This window comes from Psammomys obesus, unplaced genomic scaffold, assembly GCF_907164565.1.
Source record: "Psammomys obesus unplaced genomic scaffold, mPsaObe1.curated_primary_1811, whole genome shotgun sequence".
In the NCBI taxonomy this organism is placed as follows: Eukaryota; Metazoa; Chordata; class Mammalia; order Rodentia; family Muridae; genus Psammomys; species Psammomys obesus.
The window spans coordinates 4,409,914-4,427,998 of NW_026585609.1; the positions used below are offsets into that span (position 1 = coordinate 4,409,914).

Below are 18,085 nucleotides of genomic sequence, written 5' to 3' on the forward strand. Positions count from 1 at the left end.
AACTAACTAACTAACTAACTAACTAACTAACTAACTAACTAACTAACTAACTAACAAACAACAACAAAAGACAAGTTAGCGAAATATCTGGACACCTTGAATCAAATCTAGCTAGTGGATGAAATCCAGCACCAGGCCCTGGCATAACCTGGGGAACGCCACAGACCTGCTCTCCTCGGTAGCTGCTCAGTGACGTCAACAGGTGTAACCACTTAAAGACCAACAGTGCTGTCTTATTTCAGTTGTTGCCGCAGTTTCTCCTTGGTTTACAACCTTCCCTCACAATTCATTAAAATAACACCATTTTCAACACAGAATGGTTTGTGGATTAAAATAATATATCCTGGGGTTGTGTGACTTGGTTTGAGGAGAACTTGCCTGGCATACACAATGAGTTCGGTCTTAAGTACTAGAGGGGAGGAAGGGAATATACCTTTAGTTAGGTCTTGTCCTAGTCACAGTTCTATTGCTATGAAGAGACACTACGGCCAAGACAACTCACAAATGAGAGCATTTGATTAGTCTCAGAGGGGAGCCTGAGAACAAACAGGCAGTCACAGACCTGGAGCAGTAGCCGAGAGCTGCCATGAGGCAGAGAGAGAGAGAGAGAATAGACTGGGCTTGGTGAGAACCTCTGAAACCTCAAGGCCCACCCCCAGTCACATCTCCTCCCAACAAGGCCACACCTTCTAATCACCCCCACCCGGAAATTCTGCCAACTGGAAACATCCAAATATGATCCTCTGGGGGCCAGTCTCCTTCAAACCACCACAGTTATCTGTCTTTCCGCCTAACCGACTGTTTATGTAAATACGATTTCCCACCTGAGGGTGATGGTAACATATACCTATATACCTACGAGTGGAACTTGGGAGGTGAAGTTAGAGTGACCAGACCCTGCCTCAAATGAATATATATATTATATACATAATATTTTATATAATATGTTATAATAATATTATATAACAACATATATATTGTATATGCATTTGAGATATGTATGTATACATATGTACATACATTGTATCACAACATAAAAGGAGAGAAGGCGCTATGAATCTGCATCTGCATTTCTGAAAGCTACGGAGAAACACTAGCTTTTCGGGGTTATCAGTTTGCAGACCTCCTGCATCTGAAAATGGCCTGGTGTGAGCAGTGTCGAGACGGTAAGTTAGCGTGGGGCTGTTATCGATCTCCATCAATCTCCAGGTCTGAGCAGAGAGCCACATGCTTGAGAAAATGGTCCCTGGGAGCAGAGCGGCCTGTGTGCACCAGGGCGAGCTAACTGCCCACCACAGGGAATACACTGAACCCGTAACAGGCCGGCGAGAAAGCCACCTTGCCTCTTGGAAACATCAATAGTCTGAGTGTCTTCGCTCGCCCTATCTTATCTTGTTCCGCTCAGGAAGCCAGCCCTAGGATGTAATCCACTCACTATCACTTCCATCATATAATAAAAATACCCTGGCGAGACAGATGCTTCCTCAAGGTTCTCACAGCAGAACTTTTCGGAGCTGCGGTGGAAGCTGAGTCAGTAGGCTTGCTCAGCGCCACACAATTGTGTTCGTCTCCCTGGGACGAACGTGGCCAACTGAGGCGTGCCAGAGGCTAAACGTGGCGTATAACTGTGCTGTGTGACTGAAACTGCAGGAACTGCACCCAAGATGTCGTTAACAAACCTGGAAACAGCACGTGACTCTTGGGAAAGCGGATCTTTCTTAGAAAGGTTTTTATAACAAAGCCTTAAAGACCCTATAAACCAGGAGGGCAGGGCTTGAGTCATCCAGGGGTCAGAGGTTCAGGGAAGACTGATGCTGCCACTTGCTGAGAACACTGAGGAGAGGCAGGCCTATACTTTCTGTTTGGGTTGTTTTTCAGTTGGAGAAATCTGTGTCTCCTCTGGTTCCTCTGTAGAGCAAATAGGGTGGCCAGTTTGGAGGCTGAATCCCTTCCAAAGAGACACGCTCAACCTTACGTGCGTTTGATCTCTCTGGTTTATCAGGTTGGACCCACTTGGGAGTGAGAGAAACCCCCAGATATCTCCACGTGTGCCCTGCACTCAGCAAGAAAATCTATCTTCTGTACCAAGGCTTGCTTTGCTTTGTCTCCTTAAGAAGCTGTCCCTTAGTTGCATGACATTATATTGTCGTTGATGTTTTGAAGTTAGATGAAGAAAGGGCTCAGGAACACACAGCATATGCCGAAAAGCCCCCTCACTGGCCCTTTGTCGGGATAATGGTGAAAATACTCTCTAAACACTATCTTTTATAAAGTCATTTATATGTGTTAATGTGACCTTCAAGTAGCATGCATACTAGGGAATGGGTGTGGCAGAGATGTCACCATCGTTCTCCTTGTCGTCTCTATCATCGCTGTCAGGAGTCCCGGTCCAGAGCCTACATAAAATAGAAGCTGAGGCCGAGTTGTGTTTTCATCCCTTTTGTCTCACACCTTGGTGGGATGACTCAGATTGTGTGAAGTTCTGTTTCTAAAACATCTCCTCGGAGGCCTGTGAGTGCGTTTATCACTTTTGCCATCTTTCAAACTGCCAGAACCCCTGGCCTCACTGCTCATATTTCTTTGTCTTTCCCATCACCCTCCTGTGAGAATTCTACAAAACCTCATTGTCCAAGGAGCCACGCTAATAACAATTTTTATGTTTTTATGTTTTGGATGTTTTGGTTGTTGCTCTTATTTTATTAATGTTGTTGTTGGTGGTGGTGTTTTGAGACAGGTTTCTCTGTGTAGTCCTGGCTGTCCTTATCTCATTTTGTAAACCAGGTTGGCCTGGAACTCATGGAGATCGCCTGCCTCTGCCTCCTCAGTGCTGGGATCAAAGGCATGCACCAATACACCCTGCTCAATTTTTTGTTTTTTTTTTTTTTTTTTTGAGACAGGGTTTCTCTGTGTAGCCCTCACTGGCTGTCCTGGAACTCACTCTGTAGACAGAGGTTGGCTTTGAACTCACAGAGATCCGCCTATCTGTCTCCCATGTGCTGGGAATAAAGAGATACAAGTCTCTACAAAATTTCTTCACAGATAAGTTCTTGTTTCCCAGAGACTTAACTCCTTCTTCACTCTGAGACTACAAAAAAATTAGTCTTTCATTTAAAACAATAATTTATTTAGCGTACAAGATAGTGGATCTCCTCATGACATTTTCATTCTTGTGTACCACTGTGCTTTAGTCATGCTCACCCCCACTGCCCCTTTTACCTGTCTCATTTCTCCCCTTCATGGCAGCCTTTTTGCTTTCACGTTAGGCATATTTATATGCTTAAACCTGAACATGCTTATAGGAGAAAATGTGGTATTTTCTTACCACCCCCATTCTACCTGCTACCATCATTCTCTCTCTCTCTCTCTTCTTCCCTCCCTCCCCCCTCTTTCTCCCTCTCCCACTCTCTCTCATAAAACAGGTTCTCATAAAGCCCATGCTTGCCTTCAACTTGCTGAGCAACCAAGGGCGACATTCAACTTCTGATCTTTTCGCTCTCTCCTTCCTAGTTCTGGGACTACTGGCGCGCACCACAGCTTGGTTTCATGCGGTGGAGGGGGTTGGGGCAGAACCCAGGGCATCAAGCGTGCTAAGCACTGGACCAGCACATCCCTCTTATCCTCTTTAAGCCCTTTTGTTGGGCATTTCAAATGTGAGATCCAGTCCTGACAAGCAGCATGTTGATGACCACCAGTCCGGGAGGCTCCACTGCAGCCTCACAGAACCCCAGACTGCAGCGGCTTTGCAGGGCCGACTGGCTTCTTGCTGACACTTCCTGTTCGCGACTGTGATGAAAGCAGCCCTGTCAGCATTATGACTCCTAGGAGCCCAGACAGCACAGCCATCTCTCCAGTCCCTGTGCCAGTGGGAGAAGAGAGGGTCCTGGAAAAGCTGGCAGTAGTGATTCAGTGCTTGACCTAGGAAACTCCACTTCTGCCCCCATCCCACTGGCCCGGAAACGCGTGTCTTCAGTGTTTCCTGTAGTGTTAAGAATAGTACACATGCCTGTTAGGAGTGACCTCCACCTACTGGGTAATTGTGCGGCTCCTGACAGTCACAGGCCAACTGTGATCCAAGCGCTCCCAAGCTCTGTCTCCCACCTCCACAACGTTGACAGGGACGGACAGAGGGGTTAACGGCCGAGCTGACAGTTCATCTGCGCTTAGGTGGGGGTTAGAAGGGTAGGCGATTTCTCGAGTCGCTGCCCGGAGAATTGTGACAGTCCTTATTACTTCCCTTCCTCTTTGCATCTTGCCAGTACATACTCTAGGGCACCATGACCCCAGTTTAAAAATGCATCCTGCCTCTGAAAGCTTGCCAGACCCATCTTGGCAAGGCTGTTATTTAAAGCTGCTTCAGTCACTGCCTGCTGCACATGAAAGTAACTTGTGTGTGATATGTCTTGCCACCTCCCATAGCAACTCATAATCTGCCCAAAGGCACTGCTATGAAATGAGAGAGCCCTGGACCCCTCCTTATCCAGGCCGTGAGTTCCCCAAGGGAAGTACAGAGTGTATATTTTCTGGAAGTAAAGTTTATTATGTTGTTTGAAAATGTTACTCTGAGCAACAGATGTTATTTTTGGAGTCCGTGCAACTTTATTTTAGAAAAAGAAAAAAAAAAGTCTTGGCCCGAGTTAAAAGCTCTCTGGCTGCAAGTGGTTGGTGTATGGGCTCCCGGTCTGGTTTCTTCAGTGGTGCCATGACCGCTTGCAGGCAGAGGAAGCAAGTAGCCTACCAGTTTCTACCAGTTTCCAGACTCGGAGCAGTCCCCACCCTCTGTGACTAATGCGCCCGGGGCTCGGAGGAGCTCCTCTCCCTAACCTTCCCTTTGAAGAACCGCAGGGAAAATGATGGAGAATCTGCTCCTGTCCTCACAATCAATTTGGAGTCAGTACAGTTCGTTCCTCTTCTTTCGGCTGTGAAGAACAGCAGTCCGGAGCCTCAAAGGGAGAAGCATGCAGCCCTCTGTGCGGGGAGGGTTACCCACAATTTCCTCTCATGTGGAAAGTCTCAGAGTGGCACTCCGGCTTAATGAAGCCAGCGCTCTCCTGGAAAACTTCAATCCGACCCCTTTGGATTGTCTCCAGAGGACAAAGGTCAAGCTTACAGTGGAAATCTGATTTCACTTTTGCTTTATTCTCCCATGCCTTTGACTCTCACACTAGCACTGATCTCTCTCTTTTGGGTAGATCATTTCTGGGTGAAAGAAAAAAAAGGCAACATGAGTAGTTTGGAGATCAGGTGAGGTCTGACCCCAGCAGTGTGACAGTGGGCATTCTAGCCCAGGACTGAGCCTAGAGCACAGGGCAGGGTGGTGCTGGAGGCTTCCCCTGCTGACTGAGATCCAGTCTGGTGAGTAGAGTCTAGGTGCACATGCTGGCCAGGACACCAGGCTTCTGAGGACCCAGTGATCTGTTACGGATCCCTATTTTGTCTTAAACAGAGGTTTCCGTTCCTGCTTGCCTGTCCCTTGGGAAAGGGAATCAGTGACCTCCATAGACTGCTGTGGAGTCTGCAAAGCATAGCCCTTGTGGTGAGCACCAGAGACAGCTGAACACATGAGCTGAGGAGGTGACTTAAATTTTGGTGACCAGGTTTTGAGTTTTAGCTTCCTGTCAGAAGCACGAGAGAGAAAAATGGACAAATCCTGGCTCAGGAGCAGTAGTGGACTCTCCTATGACACTTGCTTCGGTCAGATTCGGATCGGAGATCTACAGGTCCGTCGGGGACAGACCTGATTAATCATGCCATGTGCTGGCAAGTACCTGAGCAGCCTCTGGTTCGTTCCCAGCCTTGCAGCTTCATTTCCTAGAGTCCCTCTTCCAAGCACGCTCGCTAGGGAAGAGGCAGCCTGCAAATGGTTGAGGAAAGGGAAGGAGGGAGAGCCAGGGTGTTTCCCTCTCCCAAGGCTTCCGGTGGTATTTACGGCAGTGTCTGCAGCTAATTACCTTAAAAAGTAAAAATGAAAACCCTCCCTCATGTGTGATTTCCTCTAACCCTAGGTTCTTTGAGAAAACTCCAGATGCTCCTTCTGCGTCGGTTCCCTTCTGCTCCTGCCTTTCTGTGCCAGTTAATCACCACTGTCTACCTTATTGGATTTAACACCGCCTAGAACATCAGTGAGGCACTCAGGGATGTGGAATTTGGGGTTCATAGGCTAGGGTGAAGGACAAGGAGGCGAAGACTAGATGGGAGAAGGATATGGACTGGCCCCTTGGGTTAGCGTGGGAAAGGAGCACATGGCCGGATCCATGTGGATGGAGGAGATGGAGAATATTAATAAGTATTTTGGGACCGTGGATGGGAGGTCACTCAAGATTGGGGCTGGGAGGTAAAGTTCATTTAGAGGGTTAATATCTGCAGTGTCCCAGGTAAGGGTAAAATTAAATTAGATAAAATCTAAAAAGAAGAAAAAGCCAGTCCGCTGAATCCCAGCATTCCCCCCCAGCTCCACTTCCTGTCACATGACATGTACTGCCTCCTCTGGCGTGTTCTCACTGTTAGGGCTTTTACCCAAGTGCTTGGAAGTCAATCAGCAGTGAGTGAACCTGAGAAACCGTGAGCCAAAACACAGATTTCTTTCCCTGAGATCTCTTTTGTCAAGTATTTTATCACAGCACGAAGGAAAATGACTCAGCTTGTATCCCAGGTCTAGAAATGGGCCCTCTGGCCTTTCCTTACTTTCGATAATGATATTATTTAGTGGCCTTTATCTGAAAAACCTAGAGCCATTTCCCTTTTGCTGGAAGATCTCCACCTTCAGGAGATGTCATCCACTAAATTACTTCCTTTCTTTCAACAAACATGTACGCCTTATCCCTTCCTCAAAATAGTCCTCCTTTCTAATCCATTTATCTTTTTTATATTTGTGTCAAACCTTACTTCTTTCAAGACTTTTTGCCTTTCCACTCAAATCTGTATTTTCATCTGAAAATTAACACAGGCACCATTTGATGAATAGGTTAGTTTAGGATGCATGACTTGAAGTCAGAGAATGAAATGAAAGGTGTTAATTGGCACTCTTTCCTCTTCCCTGTGGTCTCAGTCATCTATTTTGTGTATTGTGGAGTTTGTTTGTTTGTTTTCTTTAAATATCAGACCACCTGGCAGTGGTGACTGGCCTGGCTTTTATGCATTCCTTCTGATACTCCTGGCCTGAAGCAAGGGAAAGTGTTCCTGATCTCTGCCTCCTTTGTGTCTTATTTCAAAAAAAGGCAGACATAAGGATTCTCCCTAGCACCAATTCTTAGCCCAACCATAGGCTTATCAAGGCTATAAAGATGCTATTAAAGGGGAATTAAAACTGTTCATGTAAGATTCCAAGGTCTGATGCTCTGCTGTTAGGAGGCCCAGGCTCAGTTCTTCACTGTGATGGTCATCAGCTGTGTGATGGTAGGCAGGGCTCATCTTTCAGGGACCATTTTCAAAATAAGATTTGAGTACATAATCTCTAAGAATCCTTGAACAGAAAATTATAATTGTAAAGTGAATCCGGTTGTGGCTTTAAAGAGCTGCTTCTTTGTGACTTATTTCCCATCCTTGAGAACAAAAGAGACCTTCACAGGCACAGGGAAATACACGTTCGCTGCTCGCTTTCTCACCCCAACGTTCCCCGTCAAGCTTACGCTCAGTGCGATCACCTGTGGGACAGGTGAAGCAGGTACACCCCGTCCTCTTTCAGAGGTCACCAGCTTAGACTGAAGGTTTCCTAGCTGAGATAGCACACACCTTCTGTTAAATTACTCCTTTTGGCTTCCGTTATGGATGAAGCTACTCCAAAGGCTCCCAGAGGATGGACATGACAGAGCCGTGCTTCCGTGGAGTCTGCACAGGCCTTACATCTGCCTCAAGTCCCAAGCCCCGTGCCCTTCATTCTAGGACGTCAATTGGCTTGTACCCAGAGAGGCTGCCTCAGCCGATGAGGAGGCTTTGACCCCATCATCAGTGAAGAGCACACTCTAACATTGCCTACGTGTTTAATACTGCATGAAAAAAAGATTTAAAACAAATGAAAATGATCAAACTATGATTTAGAAAGAGAGGGAGAGAATATTGTACAACCACTATACCGAAACACATCTGTAGTTTTGCACAAAACGAAATTTGCTGTAGATGGTAGTGATGTTCATTTCTTTCCCTCTTTTGTTTTCCAGCATTTATGATGATCTCTGAGGCTCTCTTCCTTCACATGGAATGCCAAAACTGTTCTCTATTGTCTTAGGCCCAAACCCACTCAATCACCATTTTCCCCACTGTCAGGAAGATAAGTTAGTTTGAAAATTTTTTCCCTCTTTGTTTTCTTTTGTGTCTGATTTATTATGCTCCTAGAAAACATAAGAAAGCATCCACGATCAATAGCCAAATAAAGGACTAAAAATTAAAAAAAAAAAAAAAAGTTTACGTATATTAAGATCAACAACTCAGCTTCCCATTAAATTAAAATGAAGCCATCTTTATGTAAGAACTAAAATTTTGTTTCAGTATTATCAGTGCAGACAATTATGCAAAAACAGCAAAATGTTGAGGATCGTACCAAACAAACGAAGACCTGCCAAAAGACACAAGAGGCCCCTGTCTGGCTAGGCCCTACACAAAGTGAATAATGGTAGCAACGAATAAAATGAGAATACAAGTCTATGTGTTGCTGTAATGGGTTTCAGTGTACCAACCTGCCCAAGAATACCCATGTCCCCACTGATGAACAAATAAGGCAATGGAGAGAAGGGCAAGCTCTCCCTTGCATTAGAATGTCACCAACGGCTACAGTAAGAATGACAGAAGGCTACCATCACGATGCCATCTGCTACGGGGGATGGGAGGGAAATGTTTCATGAACACCAGGAGGTTTACCAAACATCTGAGCATACCCTTACAGATTCCATGTTACCCATGGGAAAGTAGCATAGTTAAGGGCTCATAATAGTTCAAACATACCAAAGAATGGTACAGAAAAAAAGTACAAAAAGCGTAGAAAAGTTCACATGTGTGCAAATGCGTGCACTTCGTATCATTGTCTCTATTTGTGCTTATGTACATATGTAGACACTTGTGATCTGTGTGGCTAGTATACAGCCATTTAGATACATACAGAAAGAGAATAGATGCTAAAAAAGAAAAAAGGGGGACAAAATGTTAACATATAGGCAAACAGAATATGAAAATCATTGGTTCTCTTCTCATAGCTTTGTTTGAAAGTACATCAGAAAAAGACACAGAAAATGCTGGAAATCAAAATTTCCCCACAGTAGAGAGCATGGTGTTCATTTCTTCCTGGAGTGAATAGCTAGGATTTCCATCTTCTAGTCCTTGATTGTTTGTGTGCAGTTTTGAAGCTAAAATTCTGCTTCACTTTTTTCTTTCTTTCCCTGTTTAAGATGGATTCTCAGCACCCCTCAGCCTCCAGCAAGGTTAGTGTTGGTTCAGGCAGACATTCACAAGTATTCGCAGCACATCCTCAGGAAACAGGGAGATGGTTATTTCCAAAAATGGCCATAAATTCCACCCTTCAAGTAAGTCTCACATAGTGAGAATTTGTCTGGAAAAAAAAAATGGCTTGTTTCTCAAGCTTCTTAAATGCCCCACGTGACATTTTGGCACAGACATACTCAGGGTGGGTGGATTGTAAAATATTTCCCCAAATTACAAAACATTTGAAAGCTGACACCAGACTTCCACTCTTATCTGCTGATTGCAGATAGTTCTAAGCTATTCTGGTACATCTGACTAGTGCCGATTTTCTCCTGCATTCCTAAGCAGAAGAGCTCTAGAGTACAGAGTGAGGAGGGCACCCTACCCATGAGCAGATCATGCAGAGGGCATCCAAGAAAAGGAGCTGAAAGGGAAGACAAGGCCCAGAGAAAGCTGGCAGGTCTGTATCGGCCCCCATTCTCTCACTGCAACAGGCGGTGGATATTTTACAACACTTTGCAAAATATAACACTTCATCAAGTGTTATCTCACTTAATCCCCTTAAAAGCACCATGAGATAAACACGATTTTTATGCACATTTTGTGGCTCAGATATCTGAAGCTTAGAGAACCAGCCTGCCCCACACACAGGGTGGTTAGCAAGCTTGGGCTACCCTTTGTGGAACCTGAAGCCCTGATCGGCTGAGGACTGCATGGACAGTTTCCACGGGAATATGTTCTGTCTCTGTAGAGTGTTTCTCACTATGAATGCTGAAAACATTCCAGTGTTGTTAGCAAACCTGTGACTTTGTCACCAAGAAAAATCTGCTAATTGCAATTGTATCAACTGTGGCTATCCTAAAATGTCACGTATACTTCCCATGAAGGTAAAATTATGGTAGCTGTTAAACTAAAAACTAGATCCTGTTTAAGAAGCTAATAAAAACACAGCTACTATGCTGCATTTTTAAATTATTTTTACCATTATGCTAGTGTTTTAAACAATGTAATAATGGTATTTCAACATAGCTAATGTTATCTGTAATTATATATAATATGTCTGGTAAAATATTATTGTTATATTATAAAATGTCATTATAAAATATTACTGGGGTATTTCCACATAGCTGAGTTTATTTGTACTCACGTATATGATATATGTTATAAAATATTACTGTGAGATATGAGTCACAAGCTCTGTAAAAATGAGCCATAGGACATTAAGGTTAAGGATGCTACAGCAAAGAGCACATTAGAGTTTTGGCGGATACCCTGGCTTACCACAGCTCCTCAAGAGCCTGCTGAGGGTGCTACAGTACAAAACGTACTGAAATCCAAGATGAAGGTGGTAGTTAGATAAGACCACACATCCAAGCACTTTACAGCCACAAGAGGGAAGACACCATCACCACACCCATCTCCTTCCAGGCCCCAGTTTCTGCTCACCCCCAAGTGCCTCCTGCCCCGTCCTATGCAGTTTTAATGAAGGCATGGCTTCTGCAGCCCAGGGAAACTCTGTGATCTGGAAGCTGGGCCTGTGTTAGCAGGCCCAGGGGGTGGATGGAAGCCAAGACTTTTGAGTGTCCCTCCGCCTTCGTTTTCCTGTGACAACACAGCTCAGGAGGTCTATGTTGGAAGGTTGATCCACCAAGTTTATATAGCTTTCCTGGACACATGTGTTGCCCTTTCGTGACGTTTTCTCTAATGTCACCGGTTTTAAGCTTTTATTTTCCAGCAGGCAAGGTCTGGTCACATCTGCACAGGTGTGGGGGGGGGTGGTCCGTATTTTTTCTGATAGTTACAATGCATCATAACTACTGGGAGCGGAAAGACCAAAATGGGCGGATGGTGTTTATAAATACAGCATCCAAGGGTGCTTGGGCTAACTGCTAGCTGTGTTGTTTACACTGTCTGACAGGGCACAGATAAACCGCCCCACAGTCAAAGAGGCGGGAGCTTTTCTGTGCTCCGGAAGCACCAGCAGGTGACAGTGATGGCTGTTTGTAATTCCAGTGTGGTTTTTTCCCCCTCTTGACTAAATTATTAATTAGGCTACAGGGCTATTTACAAAGGACACAAGCAGACTCTGAATCTTTTCTGACTATCAGGTTCCTCTCTATTCTACATTGAGTTCTATTCAAAGTACAACTTGTGTCTGGCTTCAACTGTGTGAGCATTTGTAACAGATTTTCTTTCCTGGATGTTTTGGTCTGGCAACTTTTGAAAGGAGTTGGCCTCACTTTAGATGGCAGCATGAAGAGGACCAGGTGGAGAGAACCCACGGCAGTCTGGGTCAGAGCTGCTGTGCTCTATAGATCGCCAAGGAGACTAGGTGGCTAAGCTGCAACCTCAGAGACACATATCAAAATGATCATCTGCACCCAGGCCTAGCATGGCCATCACGCAGTACCATGAGACAGGGAGCTTAAAAACCAGAAATGGATTGCCTTGTAGTGCTGCTGGTGAGACATCCAGAGTCAAGTGCCAGCACCTGTTTTCGCCTGAAGGCAGAGGGGCAGTCTGCCCCACCTTCCCGTGCCAGCTTCTGCTAACCTTGAGCACACCTTGCATTTTCTTCCTGTGTCTTTCCTATTCATTTATTTATTCATTTGTTCATTTTTGTATGTGTGCACACGAGTGTATGTGCATTTGTACATGTGTGCATAAACCTGGAGGCCAGAAGCTTTCAAAGCAACCTCATGCTTAGAAATTTGAACAGCCTGGGTGTCTTTCCATTGCCCTTCTTATAGTCTCTTAAGGCACGCCCCCTTTTTGAACTTGGGATGCACATTTTTGTCTTCCCAGCTAGGCTGGGTAACCAGCAAACTCCAGCTATCCTGTCTCCATCACTCTTGGAACCGGTGTCATAAACATGTTCAGGGTACCCAGATTGTCACACATGTGCTGTATCTAAGCGCTGGTCCTCATAATTACATGGCAAGTGCCCTGAAATCTTGAGCCATTCCTCGAGTCCCATATTCATGGCTTAACATCCTCTTGTTTGTATGCATCTGCCTGTGTGACCAGATTCCCCCTTGAGAAGAACACAGTTGTAATTGATAACAGCCCAGGAAGCCATCTTAACTCCATCAATAAAAGTTTGCAAAGACTCTCTTTCCAGATAAGGTTACATTCTTGGGAGTGAGGACTTAGGTATCACTGGGGAGGACACCGTTCGGCCTGTAACACTATCCATCTTGAAAAATTTCCAAAAAAGATAACTTGTAGCTGTTGGTGCAGTGTGTATAGTTAAATACTTTGCCTTTAGTGAATGTGTTTATTCTAGATGCCTTACCTAGCTAAGGGGATGCCAAAAATATCACATTATGGACTCCTTTTTCTACAAATTATAAATTCTCTTTAATTCCACATTTTTCAGGGACTGGTTCTTGCTAAATCCTCCTAAAACTTATGGGCATTGTTTTCTGAATGATATTGTTTCTCTTTCATTTGCAAACTTTGGAGTCTCTCTTGTTCTTTAAACACATGTCTAATGATCAAAATAAAGAGTTTCTTTTATGAACAAAGTATTTATCTCCAGTCCTGTTGTAAGGGAAATTTAATGGAAGAACATTCATTTCAAATGAACAAAGCTCAGACTCGGGGTTCCTAGTTGATCCTTTCCAGAGCAGCAGCCTTCACAGCGGTTGGTTGTATTGTTTATAAACAGCAGATAATTTTAAAATTCAATACGAATGTCTATCATAGAGACCCCCCTCTTTCTTCAAGAAAATCTAAGGAAACCTTGGGTGACCCTAACACTGTAGAGTGGCTGGAAAAACAGTGACCCAGAAAATAAACGTATAGCAAGTCACATTTTCTCCATTACTTAAGGGAAACTGTGGTGTTAATTTTTAGGCTGAATCTATCCGCTAAGCATAAATCTATGAGTCACTGAACTGCCTTTCTCCTACACCATAAATATTAGGATTTACAAAAATGTTGAGTCCACGTGTGATGAGCAGATACTTTCCTATACCTACTCACAAAGGGACACGGGAAACATTTTTCTAAGTAACATCGGAAACTTTAATGTCATTAAAGAGCAATGTTATTTTTCAAAGAAAAGTTATAGTAATAAAAGAATCTTTTTAAAAGATGATAATATAATTGCTTAGGCTTTAATACCTAAAAGCATGCAAGCTAGATCTGGTTCTAATTTAAAAAAAAAAAATCTCTGTTAAACTTCAAATACTATGTGAAGTCAATTTTAAAAAAGGTTTGATTTTGGCAGATACCTATTCCTAGTAACAGGAACCCATGAGGCAGGAGTCCCACCCGAGTTGGCATCCCTGTTTCAAGCATCACACTATTTCTGAGGCCCAGTGACATGGAAAGTTGGGCTCAGTGTCCCAGAAGAGACGGCACACATGTCTTCTGTCCTCCCAGAAGCCTCTCCTGTCTGACCTAGATCATGGAGCATAAAACAATAACCCGCTGCCTCCGTGAGGTTCCCACGCTGCCCACAGCACGGGCCTTCTGTTTCAGCTGTCTTCGAGTTGGAGAGGAGTGCACACTGTGCACAGACAGCACAGAAGACAGCCTGTACACCTCGGTAGAGGGGGCGGAAAGACTAGCCATTGTCCGAAGCAGGTGCACGGATACATTTAGAATCGTGTGAGTCGTCCTGGGACAGGCAGAGGTACCGAAGGAAAGGCGCCTTGGTGATGCAATTTCAACGTTTGCTAACCGTTTTCTGCTCTCTTTTCTGCCCACATTAGTTGCCCAGCCTCTGGGCTTTCTGTCAGAAGGACTATCATTTTCTGCTGTTAGTTTGTAGAGTTTAATGGCTTTTTTGGAACCTTCCTGTTTCCTTTTGTTTATAAAGATTAGGCTGTCCCTCCTCCTTTCAGCAAAAGCCTAAAGATGAGGCTAAAGGGTTTCTTTGGTATACATTGTCAAAACATCTCTAGCCACTGTTCTCACAGTGAACAGCAGTGCTGTTTAACAGCGCAAGACTAACCAGGCCCTGCCTTCAGTTTCATAATTCCAGAGTCACATTGCATGTATTTTGTAATTATCTCAGAAGACCTTTATTAATCTCTGGAGTGCAGACAAGGAGACGCTATTATAGTTCATTTAAACCATCGCGGGACAAGTCAGAACCTTGTGCAGAGGACACACTAGGCAATTATTGTAAAAGCACAGATTTTACAATGGTTTCAGTAATTGAAGAGGACCCTAGCAATAAGGCTAACATGCAGTTCATCAACTTCCTGTAAGGGGGGGAATATTACCTCAGTTATATAGGAAAGACAAGCAGAAGGGGGGAATCCTGGTGGCGGGCGCTACACTGGCAAGCCCAAAGCACAATGGTGGAGGAGGGGAGGGCTTTCAGAAAGCTTCGTGCATTCTGGTGGTGCCCCCTGGTGGATGGATGGAAGGCGCAGCAAGCGCCCCGCAATTTGGGGGCATTTGTTTTATGGGCAGTGTTTCTGCTCTTCGCTACCACATAGCTCTCTTCCCTGCATCTCCTCCCCGTCTCAGGAGGCTAGAGTTGTCCATGACAGGATGGGCTTACTGCAAACGTCACTGTTCCTGGGCTGTGAGGAGCACCGAGGCCTTACGGTGGCCGCCTGGTCAGTGTGAGTGAACTTTAGCTGTTGCGTGCAAAACATCCACCTCCGTTATGCTTTTGTAAATGGTTCAAAGCTGTGGACTGTGTCTCTGGCAAACTGCTTACGAGGAACAAAGGGGAAATAAGACTGTTTTTCATTTAAAAGGCATGTGGTTCTTATTGCCTCCCTGAGATTAGGTTTTGTTTTCTCTTCATCTTATTTTTTAAAGTTCATTTTCCACTGTGAGATGAAGTGATTTTCATAGGAAATGTTGACAATATGGAAGGAGGGGGATCAACTGTAGTCAGACTGAAGTGAGGACTGATTTGGGATGTGGCCAGTGACACAGACTCCTTCCTTGGAATGTACCCTACAGAATGTAATGGGCTGAGCTAATTTACCTATCTGCCTAGCTGCTCTGTCTGATTTGAAATTCCAACGTTGGCATTGCATTTATGTATTTCCTGCCTCGTGTTAGGAATGGTGCCGTCAGTCAGCATACTAACAATAGCAGCTACTCAGGTCAAATCTTTACCTCCAGGGAACCCCTTATCTCCTAGGGTCAGTCTCCATCTACGGTCAGTATTCCCCCAACCCTGCCAGGGCTTGTTCAACTTCCACACCAGGATTTGTCTGTGCAACAGTAGTTAGCGGAGCTTCTAAGATCTTTGTCACGTAAGATCACACACAGCCGGGTTATGTTGTAAACCTGGCCTTTCCACCTTGTACCTGTGACTTCTTGGATGAGCAATTTACAGACTGGGGTTCAGCTTCCTCCTTTCATGTCAAGAAGAGATCCGGAGGCCGTAGGAAAAGCACAGAGTAAAGTTTGGCGTGATCAACTAATATCGCCTGCTTTGCAGGCTTCTGTAGGGTGGGTGCCATTAATATACATTCGTATGCACACTTTCTTTTAAATGTTTTAGTATCTAAATCCAGCCTTGTGGTGCTACTGTATTAGAAGCAGAGACAGGAGGATAGTGGGTTTGGGGCTAAGCAGGGCTACATAGCAAGACCTTGTCTGAAAATAAATAAGTAAATGAATAAACAAACAAACTCCTCTCCTGTTAAAAGACTTTGAAAATGGGCTGGGGGTGGAGCTCAGGGGTTGAGCAACTGCTTAGCATGTAAAAGGGCCTGAGTCAGTACTCAGTGTGCCCAAACATACAGGAACGAAGCAGCACGCCCGAAACCAAACAGGTGAAAGTTCTCACCACTGTCAAGAAACATCAGGAGCCAGTGAGATTTCTCAGCAGGCAAAGGTATCTGAGTTTGATCCCAAGAACCCACATAGAAAAAAAAAAAAAAAAGACCTGAACCGGTTTCAGCAAGTTCTCTTTTGTTGTTCAAAGTCTCAGTGCTCAACAGACATACTAACACAGGAGCGGCAGGATATAGCTCACATGTGTTGATTTTTGTCACTCTTCAGGTTTCACGGGTATACTGTCCAGTTGCTGAGACTTTTACCCAGACAGAAATATTCAAGGTATCGGTTTCAGTTTAAAGTAGGCATCCATTTCTCCCGAGTGGATAGTTCAGCGGACTCTCTTTCTTGAGCAGCATCTTGGGAAATGAATTCATATTGTCTGCTTTTAGATGCATCCAGAGACCAGCTTTGGCTCATCTGTCTGGAGTAATATTCCTGCTCAGGGTGGAGTGCTACCAAAGCACAGTCCTTCCTGCCTGCCTCTTTCCTTCCTTCCTTCCTTCCTCCCTCCCTCCCTTCCTCCCCACGCCTCTTTGGTTTCGGGTGAAGGTGTGAGTCTACAAAGCAGATGCTACGGTTTCTGGGTTCTAGTGCCTCTTTATGACAAATTGTCCAGGCACACATGGACAACCACAGGGAAGGATATAGTTATTAAGAGGGGGATACCGAGGGAGGTGGAACTGTGTCAAGCCTCCTCAGCTGTGGCCTGGCTCCAAGGGAGCAAGAAGGGAGAGAAAAGGCAAAGGGAGGTCCCTGATGACTTTTATGTACCATTCTCTTGGCTGAAAGAGGCTCAGGTGGATGCCAACCTTGGCCCTACTGCAGCCTTTTGTATGTCTGTCTGTCTCTGGATTTTGTGATTTACTGCTTCCTGCCTAGTCCTGGACCAATGGGCACAACGGCACATCGGTGTTGTCCGGGTTGTGCTGTTTTACTTCACACTGACTCATTTCGCACGTGTGTGCATGTGTGCTCATGTTGTGGCACACGTGAGGTCAGAGGTCCACCATGGACATGGTTCACTCCCTCCACCATGTGGAGCCTGAGGATAAGCTCAGGCCATCAGGAGCAAGCCGGTGACCTTCGTCACCCCCAGAAGACGTGCATTAAACCAAAATTCCAGTTCTTCTTGCCACCTATTTGTATAAGGGGGCATTAATTTATGTCCTCGCTCTTCTTTAAAACAAACTGGCAGAATTACTGTGGCAAAAATAGCCCCACTCTTCCTCTGTCTTTATTTAAATTGTTTCAGCCCAAATTGACTGAAGATTGTTCCCTAGCTTTCCATCTCAGTTGGCTTGGAAAGGCACAATTCTAGTGAGAGAACATTATAAAATGCTCTTTTTTTTTTTTTCTGAAAGCAAGATTTACAATAGGAATTACACTCACTATACACACAGATCTTAATCACTGGGGTTTATGATGCTAGAGTGCAGGTCACATAATTCTATGCACTGAAGCCAAGAACCCTTCTGGTCACCAGTATAAGTTTCATCAAAGTTTGCAGAGAAACAATGAAGTCTTTTTTTTCCTAAATAAAATCCAGCATTAAATGTCAGCTTAGCTGAAATAAATATAGCATTAAAACAAAAAAAGAAAAAAAAAGGAAAGGAAAGGAGAGAAAAGGGATGGGGAGGGAAGAAAGGAAAGGGAGAAGAAAGATAGTGGCAGGAAAGGATGGGAGGGAAAAGGAGGGGCAGGGGTAGAAGAGAGAGCAGTTTTAAGTTTCAATAACTTAGTTTTGGAAAATGAACACAGGACCTTCAGAACGCTATGAAAAAGGACAGATTTAAGGGAGATACAGCCTTTCTATTTAAAAATATTTGAAGAAAACCCAAATAAAAGTTAAACTGAAGCAAAGGGTCATTCCTGTAGTGTTCCTATGTTATTTTCCCATCAAGTTCATCTGCTT

At 44.6% G+C, this 18,085-nt stretch overlaps 1 protein-coding gene across 3 annotated transcripts in view; it reads left to right on the forward strand.

Moving 5' to 3' along the window:
• The window catches only part of Rerg (RAS like estrogen regulated growth inhibitor), a 104,158-nt gene that overhangs the window by 48,430 nt on the left and 37,643 nt on the right, over positions 1-18,085 (forward strand). The window contains exon 1 of one of the 3 annotated variants that reach the window (XM_055610540.1): positions 14,884-14,993. The exons of 1 other annotated variant lie outside the window; for it this stretch is intronic. In XM_055610540.1, the coding sequence (XP_055466515.1) occupies positions 14,912-14,993 (82 nt within the window). In that variant the 5' untranslated portion in view covers positions 14,884-14,911. Of the gene's footprint in view, positions 1-14,883; positions 14,994-18,085 lie in introns of those variants that run through there. One more of the 3 variants, XM_055610549.1, reaches the window with a different exon arrangement.